General features: G+C 37.0%; 1 protein-coding gene across 3 annotated transcripts in view; it reads right to left on the reverse strand.

Moving 5' to 3' along the window:
* Positions 1 to 27,677, reverse strand: part of Dnai3 (dynein axonemal intermediate chain 3) — a 61,894-nt gene that overhangs the window by 11,368 nt on the left and 22,849 nt on the right. For all 3 annotated transcript variants that reach the window (XM_047532262.1, XM_047532329.1, XM_047532189.1), the window contains exons 9-18: positions 21,516 to 21,706; positions 20,428 to 20,552; positions 18,142 to 18,231; positions 16,278 to 16,361; positions 15,283 to 15,411; positions 12,528 to 12,601; positions 11,381 to 11,525; positions 8,745 to 8,832; positions 3,735 to 3,865; positions 1,483 to 1,546 (exon numbers count right to left, since the gene is read on the reverse strand). In XM_047532262.1, coding sequence (XP_047388218.1) covers positions 1,483 to 1,546; positions 3,735 to 3,865; positions 8,745 to 8,832; positions 11,381 to 11,525; positions 12,528 to 12,601; positions 15,283 to 15,411; positions 16,278 to 16,361; positions 18,142 to 18,231; positions 20,428 to 20,552; positions 21,516 to 21,706 — 1,121 coding nt within the window. The remainder of the gene's footprint in view (positions 1 to 1,482; positions 1,547 to 3,734; positions 3,866 to 8,744; positions 8,833 to 11,380; positions 11,526 to 12,527; positions 12,602 to 15,282; positions 15,412 to 16,277; positions 16,362 to 18,141; positions 18,232 to 20,427; positions 20,553 to 21,515; positions 21,707 to 27,677) is intronic.

The following is a 27,677-nucleotide window of genomic DNA, read 5'->3' on the forward strand; positions in this document are numbered from 1 at the left end:
TGTCATAGGTCTTCTAGAAAGCAGTTTAGGACGCTGGCGTAGGAGGAGACGGAGCCCCAAGAGGATCTCTGACATCAGGAGAAATTGGTGCCTACCTGTACCCAACCAAGTCATGGCATTTGGTCCTCGGACAGTGTCCCAATAGTGTGGTGACACCCATTGCCGTGTTATACAGTGTCTAGCATGTAATACATACACAATTAATAGACATGAATTATTGAATAAATGAATTATATGAAGAAGCATAAAAGAAGTTGAAAGTAATTAATTATATTCAATATCTAATTTTGAGTTAAATTTTAAGTCATAGAATTGGGAATGAATGGAAAGCAAAAAATCAGTCTCAGTTCTGTATGCACTTGACCCTCCTATGGGTCACCTCTGATCCTCTCTTGATGCCCGACTCTTGTCAACAACACACATTTGAGTTTTTGGACAGGGGATACTATAGAAGAATAAAGTAAGTGCTTTTGCTTTCTCAGGTCGATGGCAGACTCTGGTCTCTGGAAACAGTAGTACTGACTGGGGGCAAGGTTTGAGGTTAAAGATGCCAGCCAAACAGTTGTCCCATGCAGGCTGTGGCTTTGACCCCTGACCTCTGTGGTTCACTCACTTGCTACTTTTCCAGACACCCACAGAACTGGCCAGATCTCCTCTGCAAACTGAGCCAGCTGTTCCACCAGGCTGCCCCCACGTGGTATTCTAGAGCCTTCTCACTGCCTTGTCTGCCTAGCAGTTCCAGGAGCCACCTCTTCCTTTGCTTATGCTTATTTCAAACTTGAAAATGTAGTTCAAGGGCTGGGGCTGTAGCTCAGCGGTAGAGTGCTTGCCTCCCATGTGCGAGGCACTGGGTTTGAGCCTCAGCACACACATTAAAAATAAATAAGATGAAAAGATATCGTAGCCATCTACAACTAAAATATATTAAAGAAAAAAAAAAAGAAGAAAATGTAATTCAAATACATTTTCATGGCGGGATGAAAATTAAAGCTTTAAAGTAAGCAGCTGCAATTGCAGTGAATCCCAAGGCTCTGAGCCTAACAAAGACAGGTAGCTTTGCTTCTTGGGGTGCCTGTTCTCCTGGGTGTGATCCACACAGCTCTGCTCAGTTGCCCAAATCATGGGTGCAGGAGCCGGGGGTTACTGTTTAAGTTGTTCAAGTGTCTCAGTGATGTAAGCATAAGTTAGTGCTCCTTAAATTTGGGGAGCAAATCACCAAGAAAATCTTATTAAAATCCAGATTTAGGTTCAATAGACCCCAGGGTAGGATCCAAGATTTTTTGTTCTTCTTGTGAGCTCCCTGGTGACAACTATGTCCCTTAGTCGAGGCCCTCATTTTGAGTAACATGCGGGTTAGAGCAGTTGCTCTCCCTTCCACCAGCTGGACCAGGTCCAGACCTCTCAGGACTTCACAATATTTCTTTGGTTGGTTTAATTTAGAAGGAGGATCTTATTAATAACAGAGTAATCCACAAAACTTACTCATAAATCGTCCAGTGTCGGGATCTCTTTCAAGCTTCCAATCTGTGTATATCACTTCACCTTCCTAAAAATAGCACAGGTTCCTGATGAATACCATGTCAATTTCAGGGACAAACCCTAAGTTCGTGCGTTCAGACTAACTGCAACCAAGACAAATATGAGTCCACAATTTAATCAGATGATAATTAGATGTGATGTGGGAGGGGGTTATCAAAATCATTACTGTACTTGATTTTACAAAAAGTGAGTTGGTTTTTTATCTATATGCGATGACATACAGAACATGGGTGGCTATGGAGATATGCTGTGCACAAGAGTCCCGACCTCTGGAGTGCCAGAGTTTTTGCTGATCCATGGGGTGAGGGATCAGGTTCAACTCATTCAGTAATCTGTTCCTAGCATGTAACAAAGACTTATGGAATGAGAGAAAAATTACCTTCAATTACCTTTTAAAGTTGAGAACAGGAAACGTAAAGTTCAATCCAAATAAAATAACAAGTAATTCATATTCTACTACTACCTTGTTACCATTTTAAGAAGGGAAGGCAGAAGGTCCCAGTGTAAAGAAAAGGAAGAAACAGCCACATGAGGGGGAAACACACAGAACCAATGAATGACAGAGGTGGAGAGGCAGTAGCGCCCACTGTCATCTTATGGATGGGAAAATGGAGACGGAGAGGTTAAATGACTTAGTCAAGGTCATCCAGATGTAGACTTCTAATTCTAATCACCATCCCTGACCCTGCTGGCTGAGAGGAGGAAAATATGGAGAAGGGTATTTAAAAAGAGGAGTTGGAAGGACCTGGAGGGGATAGATTAGGATGTGTAGTCCAGGGAGGGGAGTCATGCAAAGCAAGGATGAGTTCAGAGGTGGTTGCCAGGAGCTGAAGAAAGGAGAAAATGAGGAGTTATTGTTTAGTGGGTATAGAGTTCAAGTTTGGGATGATGAAAAATTCAGGAGATGGATGGTGACAATAGAAATGGACTTAATACCACTGAATTGTACACTTACAATGGTCAAGATGGACAATTTTGTTATGTATATTTTGCCATAATTAGAAATAAATTTTTTTAAAAACCTTGCTGTGATACCCAAGTCATAAATCATACATCTATTGGTAGTGTCCCATTGCTTACTAAATGAAATTCAAATTACCTAAGGTGGCGAAAAAAGGCCATCTTAGGTATTGGACTCCAATCCCCCATTCCAGGCACAACTTTCCCTCCTGTACCGTACTCTTCCACCATCTGCTGACAAATCCTGCACTTTTATGACTCCAATATATTGCTCAGACTATTACTTCTTCTTAAAACTGTATTTTCACCCTAGGCCTTCTGGTTTCTTCTCAACTGCTTGTGTCTCACCCACCCTCCTGCTCCCTGTCTTCGCAGTTTCTGGACTGGCGTTGCACTGTCAATGTGTCTGCTCCGTCCCTAGGCAGAAAGTGCCTTGAGGACAGAGATTGTACACTTCATCTCTGGCCAGTGTTTAGCACTGCTTGGCAGGTACCATGCTCCCCAGAGCTTGTGACTGGGGATTAATCTTGGAACACCAGAGTGTGAATGCACTGGTAAGACTGAGCTATGGCTTCTTCCCCTGGTGGGTTGATCTGGGAAGAGAGTTGTGAGTGAAAGGAGCATTGCCACCTGACTATAGACAAAGTTCCGAGCCTCACTTCTTCATCTGTAAAATGGGACTAACAATATTGGCCTTTATTTTTGGGATTAAATGAGTCATACTTTGGAAGATCACCTGGCACACATCCTGATACATAGCAATGTTCAATAAATGTGGGCTTGCTTTGGTTATTATAGTAGGTGCCGAAAATGGTAGTCATGATTATTATACCCAATTGTTATTTATCTTCTGAATTGGATTTTTCACTGTCTTTCCCACTAGCTTGTGTTAGAGTAAGAAAGCAGTGCGTTTTCTTAGTAAATCTCTAATATTTAGCATGTTTATTTTTCCATACAGTGAAGTATTCAGTGAATATTTGCAGGCTGATCAATAAATTAGTAGTAAAAAGTGTCCCTAATTTTATAGATTTTTTTTTCAGATTTGTGAAGGAACTTTCAAATATGAATGTATGAGGCCACAAGGTTAAAAATCTCAAATGCAAATAAGCACATTAAACATGGAAAATATCTGAATACCATAAGTCTTAGTACAGGAAACATGCAAAGCAGGGGCTATAATCACATATTTTGGTGTAATTAGGTATCAATTTTAAAAGCAGGGGATTCTTATTTACCTCTGTCCCCACGAAGAACTTTGTGCAGAAGTCTTCCAGCGGCTTGAGATGATCTGTCATCCCACCTTCCAGATTGTGGTACGGGCTAGTTTCTCCTGCCTTCAATGATTTGGTCTGGGCTAATATTTTGTCTTTCAGAGGAAAATAAATGGAAGAACACATATTTACATGAAAGATCTTTAAAAATATAGTTTATGTTCTCTGTCCCTTGCCACACATATCTGTCCCATTCTGTTCTGTAGTGTATAATGTATTATAAATAAACATGCAAGCTGCATAATAGCATAAACAGTCCAGGGGCTGAAATGCAGACGCCATTGGGAATATGCTTCTTTAAAAAAATATTTGATGCCACCTTGTCTTAAAACAAAGTTTATGATCTAAAATTAATAAATATCACATTTATCAAATGCTTACTGGATCTTTGGAAAACAAGTATGGGTCAAAGAACAAAAGTCATCCATTATCAGGTCTCCCAGAGATAATCACTATCAAAATACTGGTATTTTTCCTTCTAGTGACTTTTCTGTGAGTATATATGAACAGATTCTTTAAAACATTGGACTATTTTTATTTTACCTTTTTATTCTACTTTTCTGTCTTAAAGATATGTCTTAAGTGTCTTTGCAGATCACTTGTTAGTTTTTAAAAATGTGGCAGTGAATTTCCGGGAAAGATGGTACAAAACTATATGTTCATAAAACTTCTCATCACACCTCCTCAGTATGTTCTCTGGTTATGTTCTCCAGGAAAACACCAGCAAACAAAAACCAGCCAACAAACAGACAAAAGCTAAAGTAGGACAACAACACTTCAGCTATACTAAAAAATTGTGTCGCATTAAAGAATCTTTAGCATAATTCTGGACAAAAGTAAAAAATGACATCATCAGCCAACACTTTTTTTGTTTTGGGACCTACGTGTTTTGAGAGGTCCCTTTTCCTATTGGGTAAGACATTAAAAGCAAGTATTGAAATAAGCCAAAAATAGGGATTAAAGAAACTAGACATTTACGAGTTGTTTACAAAGTGCAAATCAATGTTTCAATAAATAACTAGGCACATTCAGTGACATTATTCTCCTGAAAAGAGACTATTTATAACACATTTAGGGAAAGCAAAGAGGAATTTTCTATTTGTTTAATATATAAAATTAAAATCATTAAAGTATTTCAGATTCTTCACTCTCATTTTAATGTCTGCTTTCTTTTTAAATAATGTACATAAATATATTAGTAGAACAGTGCATGTATATAAGTAATTATATGTACATTTGAGATCTGTACTCAAAAATGTTTACTGAGACGGTACAAGATCAAAAAGTTTGGAGGCCTCTGGTCTAACAAGGGTAATGAAAAACAAGAAGCAAATGTGAGGTGATATTGTATAAGAGAACAGAAACCAGGTGGCTGGAGTCATGAATTCTGTTCTGGACACATTGACTTTGAGTGGGTGGATTGGGTTCAAACCTGTGAGAGGTCTAGTGGAGAATTCTCTGCCAGAAAGTGGGAACCATGTGGGTAGACTATGATACCAACAAGAGTATAACTGAAGTTAAAGTTTGAGGTACATTCATGACTAGAGAGCAGCAAGGCAAAATGAAGCCAGGAAATGGAGAAGGAACTAAAGAAGGAGCAGGATAGGAAAATCACCAGTGCTAAGGAATGTGCGAGCTCCAGGAAAATAGTGTTTATTGTGGAAGAGTCAGAGGATAAAGCCAGAGAAAAATGTTACCATCAATAACACTCAGATCTGAGTGGGACATCTTTGGATATTTAGTAAATTCAAAGTCATTCTAAGAGGTCATGGATTTTCCATCCTTGGGGTTAGTAATACTAGTAGCTCACATTTATCAAATGCTTACTATAAGTCAGGATCTGAGCTGTTATATAAACCATTTCATTCAATCCTTGCAATAGCTTCCAAGGCATGAATGTGTGTCTCCTTCAAGGATAAGTAAACCGAGGTTTAGAGAGATTGAGTATTTGCCCAAGGTCTCAAAGATGGTGATTAACATTTCTTGTGCTGTGCTTAGAGCTTCATATGTATTCACTCATGTTTTCTTCACAAGATCCTATGAGATAGTTCCTTTATTATTTATTCCCTTTATCTTCTCACTCTGTTTTCAAGCAGGTTAAAAGAGTAAGACACAGAGAGGTAAAGTAATATGATCTGGTCAAATAATGAACAGTGACTTTGAGATTCAAACCTAGACCACCAACTTCACAGTCCACACTCTTACCACTATGGCACATTGCTTAGAAGAATACATGGCAGGCCCTGAAGGTTATTGCAAAAGAAGAATTCCATAGTCATTTAGAGCAAAGACTTCCTCATTAAAATGAAATGTAGGATTTCTTAAAATCATTACAGTTCTTCAAAGGGCTTTGTTATGGACCTAAAATGGCAGGCAAAAGGTGAGTGGTCTCTGGCCCCTAGATGGCGACAGAGTACGAGACACTGACTCTGAGACCAAGTAGGTCTCAAAGAAAAAGGAATATCCAGGACTGGTGATCCACAGTGGAAATGAGGACCAGTACTGGGTCAATAGCAAAATGTGATCAACGGTTGATAAGTCTATTCGAGTTAAAGGGTCCAAGTCTGAATAGAAGAGTTGGATAACTGGCAGTCTGTCCAAAGAAGATCCAAAATACCATAATTGATCTCTAATAATTAAAGTCCTTAAAGCTGACTGCTTACACAGGAGGCAGGAAATGAACATATAATGACTGATTGCCTTTAAAAATTAAAAAAAAAAATGTGTTAGCAATAGTCCTGGGATTACCAAGTGAAATTTACTTCTTTTAGGCACTATAGAATTGCCTGAAACATGACGCTGGGCATGCATACGGGACATAACCAACTAGAAACTCAGCGGGGAATCTAAAAACATGTGTCCATTACTGTTATGAACTGATTTAGCCAAAATGCCTTCCTCTAAGAAACATCTATAAAATCATGTTGTATGGAAAGAGAACATTCATTCGATGGCATATACTTCTGTTTGATGGCATATGGGGCATGCTGTAAGCTTCTTATTTTATGTATTTTGATTTTTTTTTATTGGTGCATTATAGCAAGCTTCTTATTTTAAATAGGCCCTTTCTTAATTGGATGTCAATATGTATGTTACTTATTTTAGTGTCTATCCCACCAGAATATTAGCTCCATAAAAAACAGGGATTTATCTGTTTCACAGTTGTACCCTTAGAGTCTGAGACTTTCCCGGAGTTTGATGAATATTTGTTGAATGAACTCAGACATCAAATTGGAGATAATTAAAAATTATTCTTTAGAAATGTAAAGAGGGGGCTGGGGAGATAGCTCAGTCGGTAGAGTGCTTGCCTTGTAAGCACAAGGCCCTGGGTTCGATCCCCAGCACCCCCCCCCAAAAAAAAAAAAAGTAAAGAGCACAATATTTTTATATAATACTTCTGGCCACATTTAGGCTTAAAACATTTTTTTGGTAACTGTTATTTTTATGTGGTGCTAAGGATAAGACCCAGTGCTTCATACAGGCTAGGCAAGTGCTCTGTCTCTGAGCTACAGCCACAGCCCCACATTTAGTTTTATGCACTTATTCCTGAGTGTTGGCTGTGCTAACAGTAAAATGAAGTATAAGCTTTCTTCTAGGAATAAAAAAGGCTTCTATAACCTGAGTGGTACCATATTTAGGCAGCCTTCAGAAAGAGATAGCCTAGAGGTCTAATATTTATAAAGATAAGATGGAAAGAGAAATTATCCTCATTTAATGAATGTTAAAATTTAGATTAATTTGTTTAAAAACCATGTTATCATTTCTCAGTGCATTTAAAAAAACACACTATTGAGAGATATCTGCTTTAAGGATGGAGCAACTGGGACTGAACTATCTCACTTAAAAAAAAAACCACAAAACACAGACAAATATATGAAACAATAATGTTTAAGACACTTGACCTCAGACAACAAAGGACAGTGGTCCCCGAAAATTAAGGTTAAAAAAATGATAATTTTGAATCTAATCATATCAACGTTCACATTAAATATAAATGCTCTAAATATCCCAATTAACATAATTAATATACAGAGATGATCAGGTTAGACAAAAAAAAAAAAGCATGACCCAAAAGAAATGTTAAAGACAAAGACACAAATAGGCTAAATGTAAAAGGCTAAAAAAGGTATAGCATATTTTTTGCTAAAAGAAAACTGGAATGACCCTAGCAATAGTAGACAAAGTAGATTTTGAAGTAAAAACTATTACCAATTAATCCAGAAGACATTAATCTTAGGATTTATGTATCTAATAACAGCTTCAAAACAATTAAAATAAAACTGATAGAACTGTGAGAAGTAGAAAAATCCACACTTACAGTGGAAAGTTTCAGTGCTGTTCTCTCTCCCTGAGAGAACAAGGAGACTGAAAATCGGAAAGGATAGAATACTTAAATAGTACAGTAGCCTCCCTTTATCTGTGGTTTTGCTTTCTGTCGTTTCTATTATCTGTGGCTAACTGTGGTCAGAATATATCAAATGAAAATTTCCAGAAATAAACAATTCCTAAGTTTTAAACTGCATGTCATTCTGAGTAGCATCATGAAATTTCACACCATCCCACTCCATCCTGCCTAGGATGTGGATCTTCCACCTGCCGGTGGGTACCTGCCCATTAGTTGCTTGGTAGCCATCTTGATTACCAGGCACTGTGGTGGTACTGCAGTGCTGTGTTCAGGTAACCCTTATTTTACTTACTAATGGCTGCAAAGTGTGAGAGGAGTGATGCTGGCAGTTCAAGTATTCCAAAGAGAAGCCAAGAAGTGCTTCTTTTTAGTGAAAATGTGAAAAACACAGTAAGATATTTCAGGAGCTTATGTAAACTTTGATTCTAGTATATAGTTCCATCTTGAAGCATTTGATTTTCTGAATTATTTTCACAATAGACTGTTTCAGCAAGTAACTCACCTTAGATATAATCAGATACAGATGCCCAAACTGTTAAATGCCTTTTTAATAGGCAAAAGGCAGTTACCTTGTGTTTTGTAAAGAAGATGGTCTTCAATCAGGCTTATCTTGGTTGGGCAGTGGTCTAAACTTGTTTCGCCCTTAGACAGCTTTATCTTTTGGGAGAACATGAAGGAAAGATATATACTTAAGTTATCCTTGGAAGATTTAATTTTGCCTGTTCCTTCTGACCTCAGATTGTGGAAAACCCACCTACTCTCCTTCCTCCCAGTTGCTATTTACCATGGAAAAAACCTAAATTACATTTCTAAAAAACTTGCTGCAAAGGGGAGCTTGTCTGGAGGCACATTTCCAAATCCCAAAGTTTCATGTGTTGTTTCCTTTTTGAAAATGTCTTATATCCTACTCCATAAGAATCCTTGTTAGTTTTACTATAAAATGATGATTCATACTCCTGTTCCCTAAATTGTTCAATTAAATGAGACTCCAGGAAGTTGAAAAAGGGCCTTGTATCTATCTGACCTCCTCCAGGTCCTCTCAGGGACACATGTGGCCAGAATGGTAAATTGTCTAACTTTAGATTTTTCCTTCCTGGCTTCCTCCCTATTTTTCAACTTTTATTCTTTTTTTTTTTAATTGTAAACAAATGGGATACATGTTGTTTCTCTGTTTGTACATGGCGTAAAGGCATACCATTTGTGTAATCATAAATTTACATAGGGTAATGTCATTTGATTCATTCTGCCATTTTTTTCCCTTCTCCCCCACCCCTTCCACCCCTCCCCTCCCTCTATACAGTCCTTCCTTCCTCCATTCCTGCCCCCCTCCCTAAACCCAACTCCAACCCCAACACTAACCCCTCCCACCCCCCATTATGTGTCATCATCCACTTATTAGCGATATCATTCTTCCTTTGGTTTTTTGAGATTGGCTTATCTCACTTAGCATGATATTCTCCAGTTTCATCCATTTGCCTGCAAATGCCATAATTTTATCATTCTTTATGGCTGAGTAATATTCCATTGTATATATATACCACATTTTCTTTATCCATTCATCAATTGAAGGACATCTAGGTTGGTTCCACAATCTGGCTATTGTGAACTGAGCAGCTATGAACATTGATGTGGCTGTATCTCTGTAATATGCTGATTTTAAGTCCTTTGGGTATAGGCCAAGGAGTGGGATAGCTGAGTCAAATGGTGGTTCCATTCCAAGTTTTCTAAGGAGTCTCCATACTGCTTTCCAGAGTGGCTGCACTAATTTGCAGCCCCACCAGCAATGTATGAGTGTACCTTTCTCCCCACATCTTCGCCAATACCTGTTGTTGCTTGTATTCTTGATAATTGCCATTTTAATTGGGGTGAGATGGAATCTTAGGGTGGTTTTGATTTGCATTTCTCTTATTACTAGAGATGTTGAACATTTTTCCATATGTTTGTTGATTGCTTGTAGATCTTCTTCTGTGAAGTGTCTATTCATTTCCTTAGCCCATTTGTCGATTGGATTATTTGCATTCTTGGGGTAGAGTTTTTTGAGTTCTTTATAGATTCTGGAGATTAGTGCTCTATCTGAAGTATGATTGGCAAAGATTTTCTCCCACTCTGTAGGCTCTTTCTTCGCATTGTTGATAGTTTCCTTTGCTGAGAGAAAACTTTTTAGTTTGAATCTATCCCAGTTATTAATTCTTGCTTTTATTTCTTGTGCTATGAGAGTCCTGTTGAGGAAGTCTGGTCCTAAGCCGACATGTTGAAGCTCTGGACCTACTTTTTCTTCTGTAAGATGCAAGGTCTCTGGTCTGATTCCGAGGTCCTTAATCCATTTTGAGTTTAGTTTCGTGCATGGTGAGAGATATGGGTTTAGTTTCATTCTGTTGCATACGGATTTTCAATTCTCCCAGCACCATTTGTTGAAGAGGCTATCTTTTCTCCATTTCGACTTTTATTCTTAAGCGTTGTTGTTTGTTTGTTTTAATCATTTACCACTCAGTAAATTCTACCCCTGAAAATTTCTAATACTCTCTTTCCAATTCTTTCCTAGTTACTTCCGGAATCCCTTCATGCTTTCTCATCCACTAGAGGTAAATACTTAATAATATAGTTCTTGTGATACGTATAAATCAAAAGAAAAGAAAAGTATTAAGTTTGGAATTAAAATTAGACATTCCAAAGAAAAAGCCTATCCACACTTTCCATATACATCCTTGGCCATATTGTTCTCAAGGTAAATTGCTTTTCTTCAAACTCTACGATTCAAGATGTATACAAATATCTTTCCAGTTCTGTTTGGGCAAAGACAGTACAACAATATTATTTCTTACTAGTGATATGCAAATGAAGCAGAATTTTGACAGTGTTGGGGAAAAATTAGCTTTTCTGGGCTAACCTGAGCAATTACCCATTTTTGAATAATGGATATGCAATTGAATAATTCTTACACAAACCATTTGTAAGCCGTGGTTTGTGGCTTGCTTATACATGAAATATCAATCTCAAGTTCACAATGATTTTGATTTTCTGGTTTGCTCTAGGTAGGCATCAAAATAACCCTCAATCAAGGAATTCATTGGTTGAATGAGTACATGAATTGTAAAGTCCTGTGTTAATTTGAGCTGTTTTAGAGGGTGTGCATATGTATGTGTATTTATGCAAAATATATAGTGTATGTAAGTGAGCAGGATGGTTCTAACCTCATGGTTCTCACCTTAGCGAGAGGTTTCCAGGAGAGATCTAGATGCAAAAAAGTAGATGGTACATCAAAAGGAATTTCAATACTTTCTTCTTTCTTTTTTTCTGTTGGCTGAGGAGTTAAAGGTTTCTGTGGTCTAATATCCCAGAAACAAATTGTGCTAAAAGAAAGTTCACAGGCATTTTTATTAAATACAAGTAAGAGGGTTAGTCTCAGCACCACCATCAGTGCTGATACACACTAGCAATGTGACTGTGACTGTGTTCTAAGGTCTTTGAAACTAAAATTTTATAAAAGAATGGGACGGGTTTTTATTTAATAGTTTAGAGGATTATACCACATGTAGGGTTTCTTAATGACCTCCCTTGTCTAGAGATTAGTATTGCCATATCTTGAGAAGAGAGTTTAGAAACTGATGCAGTCTTTTAAATATGAAATTAAGATATGTCTCATATGCTTAAAAATCCACCCCATTTAAAGCATATGATTTAATAGATTCTTCAGGTCTCCCCTGCCCATGGCTGCTGCTCAGGACACTTAATTCTCCTGCCAGTTTGCAGATGCTTCTGCTGTTTTTCATAGTACAGTTTTTCTAGTATATGAGGGCTAGATAAATAATATTACTGTACATATTTCCTACATGGTTATGAATTCTTGGTCCTATAAATAAGGGAACATAATTTAATTTAAATGATTATTCTTCATAGCTACCAAGTTGCTTATAAAAACACTTTTTACAAATATACAATGAAAATGTAAAAACTTCTACTTTTTAAAAGCTTTCCCAATAAAATGTTACAATCTTCCTAATTGTGGGATAAAATTGAATGTAAATATCACATACTGCAAATTTATAAATATGAAAATGTGAAGAAGCACAATAACTATGGATAATGCTATACACCATTATCAACCACGAAGATTTGTTAATTCCCTTTTTTTAAACAACATATTCATTACTATAAAAATATATTTTTTACACTACCAATAATCTATACCAGTCTGCCCTTGAGTTATATTAGGGTTAATTGCTATAATAAACCTAGGGTTTTATGATTTAATAACTAATTTGAGGAACAGATGACAATGATTTTAGGAACATCTAAGAAAAAACAATACATTGGATGAAAAGATTTTAGGTAACATTTAAAATGAGACATACCAATCTGCTGAGCATGTGGCAAGCTGACAGCATATTCCATTTCGATTCTCGTAGACAAAGCCCATTCTGTTAATCTATTTTTTTTAAATGCAAGAAAAGTTAATTCTGATTTGTTTTCATTGTTATTTACGTTTTTAATTCTCCTATTTTATTTTAGATTTTAATAAAAGAGCATAACACTACTACAAAAGCTTTGGAAAACAGTCTTAAAATCAAATACGATTTTGCCATATATTCTTGCCCCAGTCACAGAAACATTTTTAACATAGTTTTAATTAGAAACACGTAAATTTTTATCCTCAGAATTTTCACTGCACATAATTTGAACATTTACCTAGGTATGTAGTAGATTAATAGTTTCATAACGTGTGGATGATGTATTATAACTTCATTATTCATTATTATTGGAAAGTAGGCCCTTTTAGTTTTTTTTTATTATTAATTGTAGAGCAGGCAAGATCAAGAAAAGAGGCTAATCCAGTCACAGGGGTGGGAAGGAAGGAGGGGTTGCTAGGACAGGAGGATCGCCACTTCCGGACCAGCCTCAGTGAGTTAGTGAGCCCCTGTCACAAACAAACACACAAACAAACAAACGAAGGCTGAGCGTTAATTAAGAGACCAACGGTGTCCAGCGTCCGTAATTACTGGCACAACACAGAGGAACCTGCAGGTGAGTTGATGACCCCTCCTGGTCCTAGAAACTCCTAATTCTCAATTAACTAGCCGTCAAGGCAAAAGGCATTGGAGGCAGCTTGTGAAGATGCCACTCTTGAATTAATAGGGAGACATGATTTCCCCAATTCCCGTCCCTCCTGATGAGCAAAATAGTGAACAAAGGTGGGATTTCCAGCAGCAAATCAGCGCTGAGAGCAGGGGAGGAAGGGTCAGGAGGGGACTCTGGTCGGGCAGCACGGACCTGGGCAACCACAAACTGGGCTGATACCACTGTGGTCTGAATGCCTGCAGCTTGTGGAGCTGCGGCCAACTTTCCCTTGAATCTGATAGTCTATGCACCCACATCATGTGACCTCTCCCTCTGCTGAGGCTCCCTGTTGCATGAAATCAGGGCCCTCAAAATGTGATTGTTCTGGGGTTTTATATTTTAATAACTAAAAATCCCTAAACCGTAATATTATAGAAGCTTGGACAACAGAAAGCCTTTAAATCAAACAGAATGCTACTTTATCTTCTTTTCGTCTTCTTTCATGGATACACTTTGACATGATCTTCTAAGGTGTGCATGTACTTTTGTATCTTGAGACACAAACTGGATCATTTCTTAAGTTGAATTCCCCAAATTGGAATTACTGATCAAAAAGTTTGAAAATTTGGGTGACTTAAGAACTACATCGACTAATTGCATTCTAGAAATTTTCATATTACAGTCAGCACTGGGAATGTACAACAGTTTAACCTTTCAAATCATACTCTGTATTAAAAAGATTTCATTCTTTAAATTTTTATTTAAAAATGAAATAGATGTGAAATAGTAAGCTATCATTGCTTTATTAATTTGATATTAGAAAGGCTGGAAGATTTTCATGTTGACTCACTGATTTGTTTAGTGTATGTTTTTTGCTTATTTATGGGAAAATTTTATGATAACAATAACATTTAGTACAAATATTTTCCTCCATTTCATTATTTGCTTGTTTTTTTAATGTATTTTGTGGTGCCAGAAATTGAACTCAGGACCTCATGCATGCTGGCCAATGCACTTAACCACTGAGCTATATACCTCCAACCTTGCCTTTTATTTTTAATTTAGAAATTTAAAAGTGTATGCTTTGAATCTGTCAATTTTTTCCTTTATCATTTCTTTCATTATTAAAAAGCTTAAAAAGCTATTCCCATTCCAGAAATCTGACATTCTATTCTGTTTTTTTTATATAATCTATTTCTATTTAAATGTATCATTGGAATTAATTTGTGTGTGTGTGATGTGAGTTAAAAGGGAGTTGTTTTTTCTGTGTCTTAACTTCCATTATCGCATGTAAAATTTTTCAAAGTAATAGAAACTGTATCTGAGTTGTTTATTTTGGTCTATTATGACTTTTAACAGTAGTTTTGCTTTACATAATCCACTCAATCCTGGTTGAGCTAGTAACTCTCAAAACTTAATTTCTCAGAATGTTCTTTGATGTTTGCACTTGTTAATTCTTTAAAGTACACAGCAAACGCTAGTGTCCTCGAGGGAAAACATTCGGGGAGCTTACCTGTTTCCAAATTCATAAAACCACACTTTGTGAGGCTGGAGTCAAGTGTAGAACCTCAGTTGGGGTCGTCAGCCAGGCATGCTGCTGTGTGGCTAGTCTTCACTAGGGGCCCTTTGACACACTCAACTCGAAACGTCTTGGCAAAGCCCCTTACAGTGTGTCACAAATGGTAAGGGTTGACTGCCCATAAAGACCTGAGATCATAAATTCTGAGTCCACAAATGGTAAGGGAGTATAATATTTGCACGTGAGTTTTGTATATCAATCCCAGATCATCTCCACTATTGTACTTGTATCAATGTTGACACTACCTACATTTTTGGTGGTTATAAACTACCCCTAACTGGAAGATTGCCTTATTCTCATCTCCAAGTTGTGATATTTATCTGGAAATGCTGACCCATTTTTTAATGCTTGGCTCCTGTTTCTTTTTTACAATTTAAATATAAATAAATTATTGACTTGAAACACCTACTTGGGACAAAACCTGAAAATTTACATTCCAGCAAGGAGAAAAGTATAAAGCCATCAAGACTCACCTCGAATGTGTCAGGCAGCCATTGTATGTCTGTAATTATTTTCTTATGTCCACTTTCTATTGAAGAGACAGCACAGTGTCTGATAAAGATGGATTCTTTATTACTTTCCGGTTCAAGGAGAAACATAGGCTGAAGAAATGTTAAAATCACATTTCAGAGAGCTGATGAGTGAACTGAGACTCTACTCAATGTTTCAATTAAAATTAATAGCTTGAAGATATGCCAGTTCAAGGGAAAACATAGTGTTCTCTATACCAAGTATTCATGTAACAGAATTCCTGACCTTCCCCTTAAGTTTAGTTTAGTTTAATACTTAAACTTAAGTATTGTTGGCACACTCCTGAAAGCATTATTGTGTATCCCAGAACTGAAGGAGAACTTCCATGTGTGCACAGAAGTGCACATCTACCATTCCTTGGTAAGAGGCATGTTGATATTAAGACTGAAGAAATGGGACTTGTGGGGATGGGCAGCATAGTGGGACAGTACGGAACTGGGAGCAAGAAATGCTTTTCCAGTGCTCTTAAAAGAATCCACAGCCTCGAAAGATTATTACAACATATTTTGACTAGAAAAGGATTTGAAATCCTTTTGTTTGTATGTGAAGACTAATTCTTGATGAAGTGAGGTGACATGTCTAAACTCATCCACTGTGAGGCAGAGCCTGGATACCTGGCCCTCTGACCAGGGCTCTCTCAACCACATCACATAATATAGATCACTTGGTCCCTTTGTTTTACTTAACAATAACAACAACAAAACTGCCTAACATCGGTGGGATAGACGATGCAACTTGTTTTGTTGTATTTTTAATGAAGGGTCCACACGAAAGCAATTCAGAACCCATTCACGAGAAGATGCAAAGGCTTAGGAAATAACATCTGTTTTTCTTTTCTCTGCTGAGTCTGTTAAACTTGGCAACTTTTCCATGAATTCCTGAATGAAAAACAAACAAATAAACAAACTTTGCAAGTAAAAAGTTTTAGAAAGCCAACCTTGAGTGCCACCTTTTTACTTCTGCCACTCGCCTTAATGTTTTCTATGCGATCCGCGTGTGCGGTGATGTCCCACAAGACAATCTAAAACAGAAATAAATGTTATTTTAGCACTTTCAGAGAACAGCTAATTGGATCTTAAAGATTTCTTTAGAAAACTCTTGGTATGCAGCCTGATAAATCAATCTCCTTAGGTGATAATCAAAGTTAGCTTATATCTTAAGTAAATAAGCAACTTTTTAAGTGAATATAAAAAGGAATATTTTCTTCTTTCTAAAAGTTCTTCAGCCCTTGGAGTTTTTTCTGCTTGTGATAACAAATGACAATATTTTTAAAAATCCAGATGAGTATCATGTACTTTGCTTTGCTCTTTTTTTTTTTTTTTTTCTTTTTTTGCAGTGCTGGGGATCCGACCCAGGGCCCTGTGCAAGGTACTTTACCAACTGAGCTATCTTTGGGAAGAATTCTTCCTCTGTCCTTGTGAATGTACAACTGCTATAGACCCAGGGGAAAAGAGAATTTTCCAAAATTCTCCAGGATTAAATTCTCCAGAATTAAGTACACAGTTGGTAGTTGATGAATTCTGTTTTTTTTTTTTTTTTTTTTTTTTTTGGTGGGAGAGGAAGTACAGGCGTACTTTACCACTGAGCTACATCCCCAGCCCTTTTTATTTTTTATTTTTTATTTTGAGACAGGGTCTCACTAAGTTGCTGAGGCTGGCCTGAAACTTACAAACCTACTGGAGTCACTGGGATTATAGGCATGTGCTACTTCACCCAACTTTGTGATTTTTACTTAATTGAATATTATAGTCAACTCCAATTTTGCATATACCTGGATAGTAATTTTCTTGAAAAACCAGAATAAAATAGAATATACAATATTAAATTAGTTTCAATGACTAAAAGTTTCAACTTTTTTGTGCATTTCAGAGCACAAAAAATATTACAGAATGTCACTATTAGAGAATTATAAGTGAATTTATTTTCCTCATATGCTTTTCTAAAATATTCTAAAACAAAGTCATTATTTTTTGTCATGAATATAAAAGGCATTTCAGGATTTGCAAGACTTGGAAGATGAACTCTGTGTCATCATTATGACCCTCAGTTAATGTTGAACAAAACTCTAGGAAGGGATATGTTTTCCTGTTTGTTTGTTTGTTTTGTTTTGGTGTATGGGGGTGCGGGGGGAGAGATTTGGGTAAATGGGCATGGAAACTGCTGATATTTAAACACAGGAAGTTTTCCTAATCAGACCCCCCCCCAAAAATCATATGCCCTTCTAATCATCAAACCCGCTGGATAAGAATGACTTTAAACTTAAATTATAAAATGTGCTTAAGATTTTTATTTTGTGTTAGTAGTAAAATAGGAAATTGGAAAATGGGATTAAAATTTAATATAAATGAGATAACTTAAAAATACATATGATGTCATATGTACATAAATTCAATTACATATACATTTTTTTCTGGTGAATTTCTATTTAAATTCTGTATCATCCCCTAGTAACTACCCACAGGAAAATTTCAGAAGAGGCCTCTTTTTTGTGAGGTGGTAATGCTTGTAGCTATTGTTCTTCCATGGATTCTTAGAGAATGTGTGGCTATATCCCAGCAACTCCAATACAGTTAACCCAATTTTTGTCAGTCATTGTAATTGGGTTACCCTGTGAGCACCTCATGTATTGTTACCATGTCTCTCACATCTTTCATCCCCTGGTTCCTGGCATGGTGACTGACACACTACTGGCAATGATGCTTTCCTTTGCTGAACTTAATACTCAAGTTCAAAAAACTACCAAATCAAAACCTACAGAATGTTATCTACATTAACAAATTACTAAAATAATCCATAAATACCTGTCCATTTATACAGCCTCCAGCAATGATGTTAGGGTCAGTCGGACAGAATTGGAAGCAGAAGATATCTTCGGGGCTCTCCAGCATTAGCTAAGGCAAACCCCACAAATTCAAGAAAGAGTGAGAAAACTTATTAAGAGCATGACTAGTAAATAACATTCAGGCAGCTCAAAGTCCAATTTTATAGCTGTCTATAAGCAATGTGCATTAGAGTTCATTCTCAGAAGTCTATCTCTGATTGGAAGGAGATTTTGTTGAATGTTATCATGGACACTGGCCATACCTATGAGATTGGCAATGTGCTCAAGGGGACCCAGGTGTCCCCCTTGCCTACTTGAAGGGCATGTAACAGTTGGGGCATGTTAGAGTTTTTCTAAACAAAAGGACTATGAAATTAGTGTTTTTGTGAAGTGTGGAAGTAAGTTTTATGACGGCAGGATGTTATCTTTTGTTCCCTGAAGTATACCTAGCCTGGCACAGAGTGGACACTCAAAAATAAAATTCACTGAAAAACAGAATATGGACCTATTGCCAGTGATATTTTAACTTTTATAATAACACAAAACCCAGAAGGTGAAAAGTAAGTGGAAGGAATAGTTATGTTAACAATATTTAGCACCAGTGCTACTACTGTGTTGCAGAATGCTTACTGTAAGCAAAATACTTATATGGTTACTCTTCTTTAATCATAATAGCAAAAATAAATAAATAAATAAATAAATAAATAAATAAATAAAGTCCCATAGGCCAGTTGGGATTGGAGTGAATTATTTTGATTTATTCTGTATTTTGTGGATTCTAGAGAAATCTTTACTTTTCTTTTTTCTTCCTTTCTTTCCTTTTTTTTTTTTTTCCTTCCAGTACTGGGGATTGAACCCAGGGTACGGGATATGCTAAACAAGCACTCAGCTACATCCCCAGCCTTTTAAATTTTATTTTGAGACAGGGTCTTGCTAAGTTGCTCAGGCTAACCTTGAACTTGGAATCCTCCTGATTCAGTCTCCCAAGCAGATGGGATTATAGGCATGTGCCACCAATGCCTGGATTAAACTTCTACTTTTGAAAATAAAATTGTTAAATACTGTCTTATAGTTTTGATTAAAACAAAGGCAAAGTAAACAATTTGCATTCTTTCTTAAAAGATTATGTGCTTGTCTTTTTAAAGCTATTCTTCCAAACAGGAAAGGAGAGTCTTTCTTTCTTCTTTCTTATTGCCACACTTTGATGGCAAGGAGTGGAGAGTAGCTCTACAAAGCAGCTATGTTAGAAATCCTCAGTGGGAGAACGGCACTATTTTTGTGATAATTAGGTTGACAAAGAAGAATTAGAGATCTGTCACTCTGATCTCTGGGTCCATAATAAAATTTCTAGAATCTCTGACAGTAAAATTGTCATAATTCAGATGAATTTGGGAAGAAGCCACAAGGGGGGGCTAGGGTTTATTAGGGAAAAACTTTTTAACAACACATTATTATATTTAAGAACATTACAAAAACTTAAGCTAACACAAAAAAAGCACCTCCCACTTAACAAAACTCTTATTGAGCAGATACTGGAAACTAGAACCACATGAAACAAACCCAGACTTCAGTCTCATATTAGGCAGATTGCTTTGTGTTTTGGTTTGATTTGAATGATGTGTGTGTGTGTGTGTGTGTGTGTGTGTGTGTGTGTGTGTGTTGGTTGGTTGGTTCAGTTTTAGGTAGGCTATTAAAAATTGGGAAATTTCACACAAAATCTCAAATTACTGGTTCTCTTGACAAAGGGACACCCTGGCAACAAGAGAGCTGAAGAGTATTCAGCTCCAGGTAGCTCTCCGGGTAGATGGGCCCTGCACTCCGAGGCCACAGTCCTATCCCTACCCCTCGCTCACCCACACAATCATCTTTATTCATTTTCGCCACCTATTGGTGTTCCTTGGAATTGAGGAAATTCTTGTGAAACAATTGAAAATGAAATACAATCGAAAATCAATTTGTATTTAAACAATCAATATTTAAATAAATACAGAAGAGGTTGTTTGTAAAAATAGGTTTAAAATACCTCTTATAACAATTTAAAAAATACATTGCTCAACACACTATTTCAATAAACTCACCATAAACTTTAATTTTACTCAAATTGGATGATGACATGCTATGCATTGAGGAAATCTTAATTTGATAAGGCTTTACGACATTAATTAAATAGTAACAAAGTACTTTGCAATAAAAAAAAAAACTGCTAAATTTATATGACAAATTAGTACTTGAAATTTTTCATTTATGTGGGTAACTTGTTAATTACCTGAGGATGTATGGGATCAGAGAAACTCCAGAATAAAATCAAGGATGGTTGCAGCAATAATTTACCAGATAAGTGGACTCTCTCTTCAAAGGAGAGACGCACAGCCACTGACACAGCTATTAGCCCTGAGTGAAACATAAGGAGACATGAGGATTGGCGGCAGCGGTGCATGGAGAAGAGCTTCCAGCTTGTATTCTTCTGTGTAGCAACTATTCATTTACATTCTGATGAAATTTAAGTAGAAATCTTCCACAGGAGAGTGAGAGTTTTCTTAGAGCTCTGTTGTTTAACATGGTAGCCACTAGCCACATGCCACTTGTTAACTATTTCAAATTGAGATGTACTGTGAGAATAAAATAAGCAGTGAACTTTGAAGATTTGGTAAGAAAAGAAAATGTTGCCAGGCACAGTGGTGCATGCCTGTAATCCCTGTGATTCAGGAGGCTGAGGCAGGAGGATTGCAAGTTCAAAGCCAGCCTCAGCAACTTACTGAGGTCCTAAGTAACTGAGACCCTGTCCAAATAAATAAATAAATAAATAAATAAATAAATAAATAAAATAAAAGAGCTGGGAGTGTGGCTCATTGGTTAAGCTACCCTGGGTTCAATCCCAGAAAAAAAAGAAAATGTTTCTTTTTGTATGTGTGTGTGGAAAAAGGGCCCATGGGGAGTGTGGGGAGAAAGAGAGAGGCGGGACCTCTCTCCCTTCATGGTTCTGCCTTCGCATGTTCCTCCGCCCCTCAGCTGCCAAGCTCTCTAAACAGGTAAGTGTCCTGTTTTGTCCAGCAATCCTGGAGGGAGAGTGTCAGGAGGAATGACTTCAGTCTGGGAGTCCCCCTGCACTGTACCAGCTGGGTGACCTAAGCAAGTCACTTCCCAGAGTTGAGATTTGGTCCTCTTGTAAAACAGAGGTAGTAATATGTGTGTGTCCCACAGCATTGTGGCAGGAAAGGTGTGGAAAGTGCGTGGCAGGTACTTGGCACTCAGCAAATGGAAGTGGTTTTGAAATTGATCTAGTTTGAAATTTTACATATAAAAGCAAAACTATTTGATATCAGCACAAAAGGGCATCCGTCATTTCCATCTCACCATAGATAGCAGGGTGCCATGAGATGCAGGTAATCTTTTTTTCTGTGGTGTTATGAAGGTCAGTAAAGGACTGGTACTCTTTCAGGTGAGTGTCAGTTTTATCCCCAAAGGCGCCTTCTTCTTCCGCCAGGCACCTCCAGTCCTCGATGAACGTGTTCATGATTTCATTTTGCTGCAGGGCTATTTCAACACTATTTTATTTAAGAAAGCAATTAAGATGTTGGATTTTAGTATTCAAAGATTTGGCTATTTTAGTAGGTTCTTCATTCATATTGAACAAAAACTTGAGAATTATTAGATTCTCAATTATATTTGGTAATACTGATTAACCCCACATGAAATAAATAACTTAAGAGAAAAAACCTTCATTGGAATTTGCTACTTAGAGCTTCTTTCATGAATTTGCTGTTCAGCAGCCAGGAGGGCCATTAGCTGACAGCCTTTAGCAACTGCAGGTCTGTTGTTCCAAGGCAAGGCTGCCCTCTGTTCAGGTCAGCAACTGAGCATGTCTGCTGCAGGCTGCCAGGGCCTGGCCAGTTCTGCTCTGAAGACTGCTGGGTTGGCTGAGAATTAGTCTGAAACTCCACCTGCACAATCCTGCTTTTCCCCCTATATTTCACAGTATATACTCAGGAAACCTCTACTGCTAATTTGGCCTCAGTTGCTTCCTGGAAAGCAAAATTGACACAAAAGGAAATTTCTTTTTTTTTTTTTAATTATTTATTTATTTTTAAATTTTTTACAGACTGCATTTTGATTCATTGTACACATATGGGGTACATCATTTAGTTTCTATGGTTGTGCATGATGTAGATTCATACCATTCATGTAATCATATTTGTACATAGGGTAATGATGTCTGTCTAATTCCACCATTTTTCATACCTCCCCTCCCTCTCATTTCATTATACATAATCTAAAGTTCCTCCATTCTTCTTTCACTCCCCACACCCCCACCCGCATTATATATCATTCTCCACTTATCAGGGAGAACATTTGGTTTGGCCTTTGGTTTTTTGGGATTGGCTTGTTTCACTTAGCATGATATTCTCCAATTCCATTCATTTATTTGCAAATGCCATAATATTATTCTTTTTTATGGCTGAATAATATTCCATTGTGTATATATACCACAGTTTCTTTATCCATTCATCTGTTGAAGGGCATCTAGGCTGATTCCACAATCTAGCTATTGTGAACTGAGCTTCTATAAACATGATGTGACTGTGTTACTGTAGTATGCTGATTTTAAGTCCTTTGGGTATAAACCAAGGAGTAGGATAACTGGGTCAAAAGGTGGGTCCATTCCAAGTGTTCTGAGGATTCTCCACACTACTTTCCAGAGTGATTTCACCAATTTGCAACTCCACCAGCAATGTAAAAGTGTGCCTTTTCCCCCACATCCACGCCAACATCTATTATTGTTTGTGTTCTTGAAAATAGCCATTCTAATTGGAGTTAAGATGAAATCTTAGAGTCGTTTTAATTTGCATTTCTCTAGAGATGTTGAACACTTTTTCATATATTTTTTAACCAACTGTATGTCTTCTTCTGTAAAGTGTCTGTCCAGTTCCTTGGCCCATTTATTGATTGGGTTCTTTGTATTTTTGGTGTAAAGTTTTGTAAGTTCTTTATAAATTTTGGAGATAAGTGCTCTATCTGAAGTGCATGTGGAAAAGATTTTCTCCCACTCTGTAGTCTTTCTCTTCACATTCTTGATTGTATCCTTTACTGATAAAAAGCTTTTTAGTTTGAGTCCATCCCATTTATTGATTCTTGCTTTGATTTCTTGTGCTTTGGGAGTCTTGTTAAGGAAGTCTGATCCTAACATGATGAAGATTTGGGCCTACTTTGTCTTCTATTAGGTGCAGGGTCTCTGGTGCAATTCCTTTGTCCTTGATCCATTTTGAGTTGAGTTTTGTGCAGGGTGAGAGATAGGGGTTTAATTTCATTTTACTGTATATGTATTTCCAGTTTTGCCAGCACCATTTGTTGAACAGGCTATCTTTTCTCCATTGTATGTTTTTGGCTCCTTTGTCTGGTATGAGGTGACTATATTTATGTGGTTTTGTCTCTGTGTCTTCTATTGTGTATCATTGGTCTACCTGTCTATTTTGGTACCAATACCATGCCATTTTTGTTACTATTGCTCTGTAGTATAGTTTAATGTCTGGTATTGTGAAACTTCCTATTTCACTTTTTCTACTCAGGATTGTTTTGGCTATTCAAGGTCTCATGTTCTTCCAGATGAAGTTCATGATTGATTTCTCTATTTCTATGAGGAATGTCATTGGGATTTTAATTGGAATTGCATTGAATCTGTATAGCGCCTTTGGTAGAATGGCCATTTTGACAATGTTAATTCTGCCTATCCAAGAACATGGGATATCTTTCCATCTTCTAAGGTTTTCTTCAATTTCTTTCACAAAAGGAAATTTCTAAGGCATTTTCAGTATTAAATGATCACTTATACCAAATGAAGACAGCTCAAATATGTGCATGTAATATATGTATATGTGTATTACATAGATACATATACATATATGTATGTATAAATTCAAAACAAAAAATAATTGATTCTCAACAAGGGGAGATTTGGAGTTTAGAAGTTTGTATGTGTGTACTGGTGGTTTTAGTTGTTACAATGCCACAAAGCCTGGGAGGTGTTACTATCTTCAATTCCATTACCAACCACCTTGCAATATGTGAAACAGTCCCTAAAATGAAGAATTATGCCAGTAAAAATGATAACATTGCTTCTTTAAGGAATAGTCTGAGTGCTTGTACAATTTCTTAGGAGGTTAGGGATTCTGGTTTGACAGGTTCCTGTCTTTAAATAGTTACTATGATGTTTATTATTCCTTTATAGACTTAAGTGTGAAAATAGCTCACCTGGCTTCTTGGAGCTTTCCTACAATTAGAATGCCGCTTCAATGATTGAAAATCCAAATTTTTTTTTTTTTTTGTGTGTGTGTGTGTGTGTTTAAATAGGTGTGGTAAACTGAGTCATTTCCAATTATGAAGCCCTGTATTTAGACAATTAAATGTAAACACTAAATTTCATAATAGACATTCCTAAAATGTAAATCAGGGTCCCATTTGATACCTCCGTACTGATCCTTAGCACTAGTGGTCACTGCTTAATTGAATTCTCTCTTGGTTAAGTTCTCGTGCTTCATCTTTTTGAACAGAGGCATTTTCTAAGTCCTTGTGCTTCAAGTGTGGACCATGGGCCAGCAGCAACAGGGGGCCAGGAGCTTGTTAGCCGCACAGTCACAGGCCTCAGTCCCCATCTACCAGCTTCATCCCGGGAGTCAGTCCCTGAAGTTTAACAAGGTTCCCAGGTGGTTCACTCCACATTAAGCTTTGAACGACCCTGGGTAGAGGATGTTCACACCCTGGGGCTTCGGAGTATTCACTGTTTCAAGAAGCAGCATTAGCATTTTTGAAAGGGTATGTCTGTTTCAGTCTGAATGAGAAAGGCAGTCTCAGAGACAGGGCTTGTGGTCTGTTCTCATGGCCCCAGTGGGGAAGTGATTCACAAAGGGGAAGTGAAGACAGCACTTTCCTCTGGTTTCTAGTCGCTCCATTTCTAGGAACCTTGTGGTTCCTGAGAGGAATGAACTAGAGGCTGGCAAAACTGTTGACCCAGGTAAAGCCCATGAGGATCACTGTTTTTTTAACCCCACGTTGGCTGCTCTGTGAATCCCTTTGAGGTTTCTCTCCTATCATTTCCTACTTTTGCAAATAATGCTTCTCTTAGGTTTGTTTTGAATGAAACTGTATGAGAAAGAAAGAACTCATTTCTAAAAGGACATTCTTCCAGAACAAAATCAGGCTTATATTAATTTTAAAAAAATTAGATAAATCTTAAATTGATTTAAAGTTGGAAGTACAGCAGTGATAGAAACATGGGTTTCTTATTTATTTTGGCCACTGCTATTGTAATTCCTGTGCCAGTTTTCCTTTTTCACAGTTCTTGCTTCTGCTTTTTACAACTCAGGGAGCAAATTAAAAAGCTGATCATCATTCCTTTCTTTATAAGTATGGCAATTGAAAGGAAAATACAAAATCCCAAGTTGAAAAATAATGACCAGATTATCTTTAGAATAATTATGAATTGATGAGAGGTCCTTTATTTTGAACATTTTTACTTCCCCAAGGTCTAGCTCTCCCTAGATATGATCATTTGCAAGTAGACCTTTCATTTTTAATCTTCTTATCAAGAAAAATGCTAATGACTGTTGCAGTGAGGTGTTACATGTTTTGCCATGTTTTGATTCTTGTGAACCTAAGTAAATTGGTATTTTAGTTATGATCCGTGTGGTTATGCTCTGCAGCACTAGATCCATTTTGAGCTTTTTCTTGTAACACAGACCTTAACTGAGCTGAGTTGCTGACTGACACATTGACAACTGAGATTCCATAGTATCAGGACTTTTCCCTCCAAAGTTACTTAGTTGGAAACTTCACATATCTTCGGAGTTCATAAGTAACAGTGCCTTAAGCTGCCATTTGAGACTCATCTTGCTGTGACTGCACTCTGAACATTCATTCTGAGGTGGCACTGGACACCAGAGGTGAGTAGTCCTTTGTTTCATGGTTGGATGACTTGGCTTTTCACACTTGTTCAAAGTATCATTTTGAGGGGACTGGTCTCCCAGTCCATTAGGACACTTTTCTCCATGGATGCACAGTGTTTAGTTTGTAACTAACACTTTGCACCAGAGTAATTTTTTTTTTTACCCATTTCTGCCTATATGTTCATATATTCCCTTTGTTTATTTTGCTTTTTTGTGCATATATAATGGACTGATTAATTTGGGAGCTATCTTTACTTGTCATTTGATTAGGGGAAAAAGAAAAAGGAACCTGCTCTCTTGGAAGAATTACAACCCTTGAGATTAAAATTGTCACCAGGTATTGAGAAACCTGACTATCCTTCTTGGTCCAGTGCAACAAGTGGAAAGAAATCTTAAATTTTTCTTCTTCTTCTTTTTGTTTTTTTCATTGCATCATGCTTCCTGTGAGAGAGTGGCAAAGAGTTAATGTAATCTGAATCATTAAAGGAATTTTTGCATCAGATTCTCTCTAGACATAGGTAATAACTTCTGAGAATTGCTGGAATTTTCAGGAAATTTAATTCAACCTGAAAGAATTAATGAATGTTTTCTTAAAAATAAAAATAAAAAAGCTTAACTTGGCCTATGTATGAATTTGTCCATCATATTTTTTTAATTTTGGAAAGAAATGGGAACCAGCCCATTCGGTATAACTGCAAGACTTGTTCACAATTGGTCACTTCAAACTCTGATGACAGCTTGATGAGATTTAGCCAAGCTCTTTCTCTAGTTTAGAACCCCCAGAGCTCTGCCCTGAGGCCAAGCATGAGCATAGGGGTTGTTTTGAAGACATCTTTCTTTCAGAACCAGTTAGGGTAGCAGCGACACAGAAATTTGTGATAACAGTGAGATGTCCAAAAAGCATATTTGAATTGAATTTGGTTTCTCATTTACAAAGATATTTTTGCAAATACTTTCATCATAATAATGATCATCAACATCCATAGCATCTTCAACCTCATTATCCTATAAAAGTCAATGAAACTAAGAAGGGGAGTAGGGGGTAAAGAAAAGAAACCATAGTATATACAAATATACTTTGACTAAGGTTGAACATCCTTAGTCCAAAAATTTGAAACCTGACATTGTTGAAAATCTGAAATGGTTTGAACAACGACATGACATCACAAGTGGAAAATTCCATACCATGAAACTTTGTTTCATGCACAAAATTAAAATCACCTTCAGGCTATGTGTGTAAGGTAATGGTGAAACAAATTAACTTAATGTTTAGTTATGGGTCCCTTCCAAGACATCTCATTACTATTATTTATTCCAAAATCAGAAAAACTGAAATTGGAGACACTTCTGGTCCCAAGCAATTTGGATGTGGGATTCTCAGCCTGCTGTTGTTAATTTGCAATTAGGAAAACATTCTCACACATTCAGTTGCTCAGTGTGTTTGGTATGGTTCTGGCATAAGATATTGCTTAGCAATAGAAGGGCAAGAAATGTTGGGAATCTGTAGAATGTGTCATGTTCTCATGCACATCTGATATTTTTGTACTTTCAATCTAGATACCATATATAGAATTATTAG

Source organism: Sciurus carolinensis, chromosome 1 (genome assembly GCF_902686445.1).
Source record: "Sciurus carolinensis chromosome 1, mSciCar1.2, whole genome shotgun sequence".
NCBI classification, from domain to species: Eukaryota; Metazoa; Chordata; class Mammalia; order Rodentia; family Sciuridae; genus Sciurus; species Sciurus carolinensis.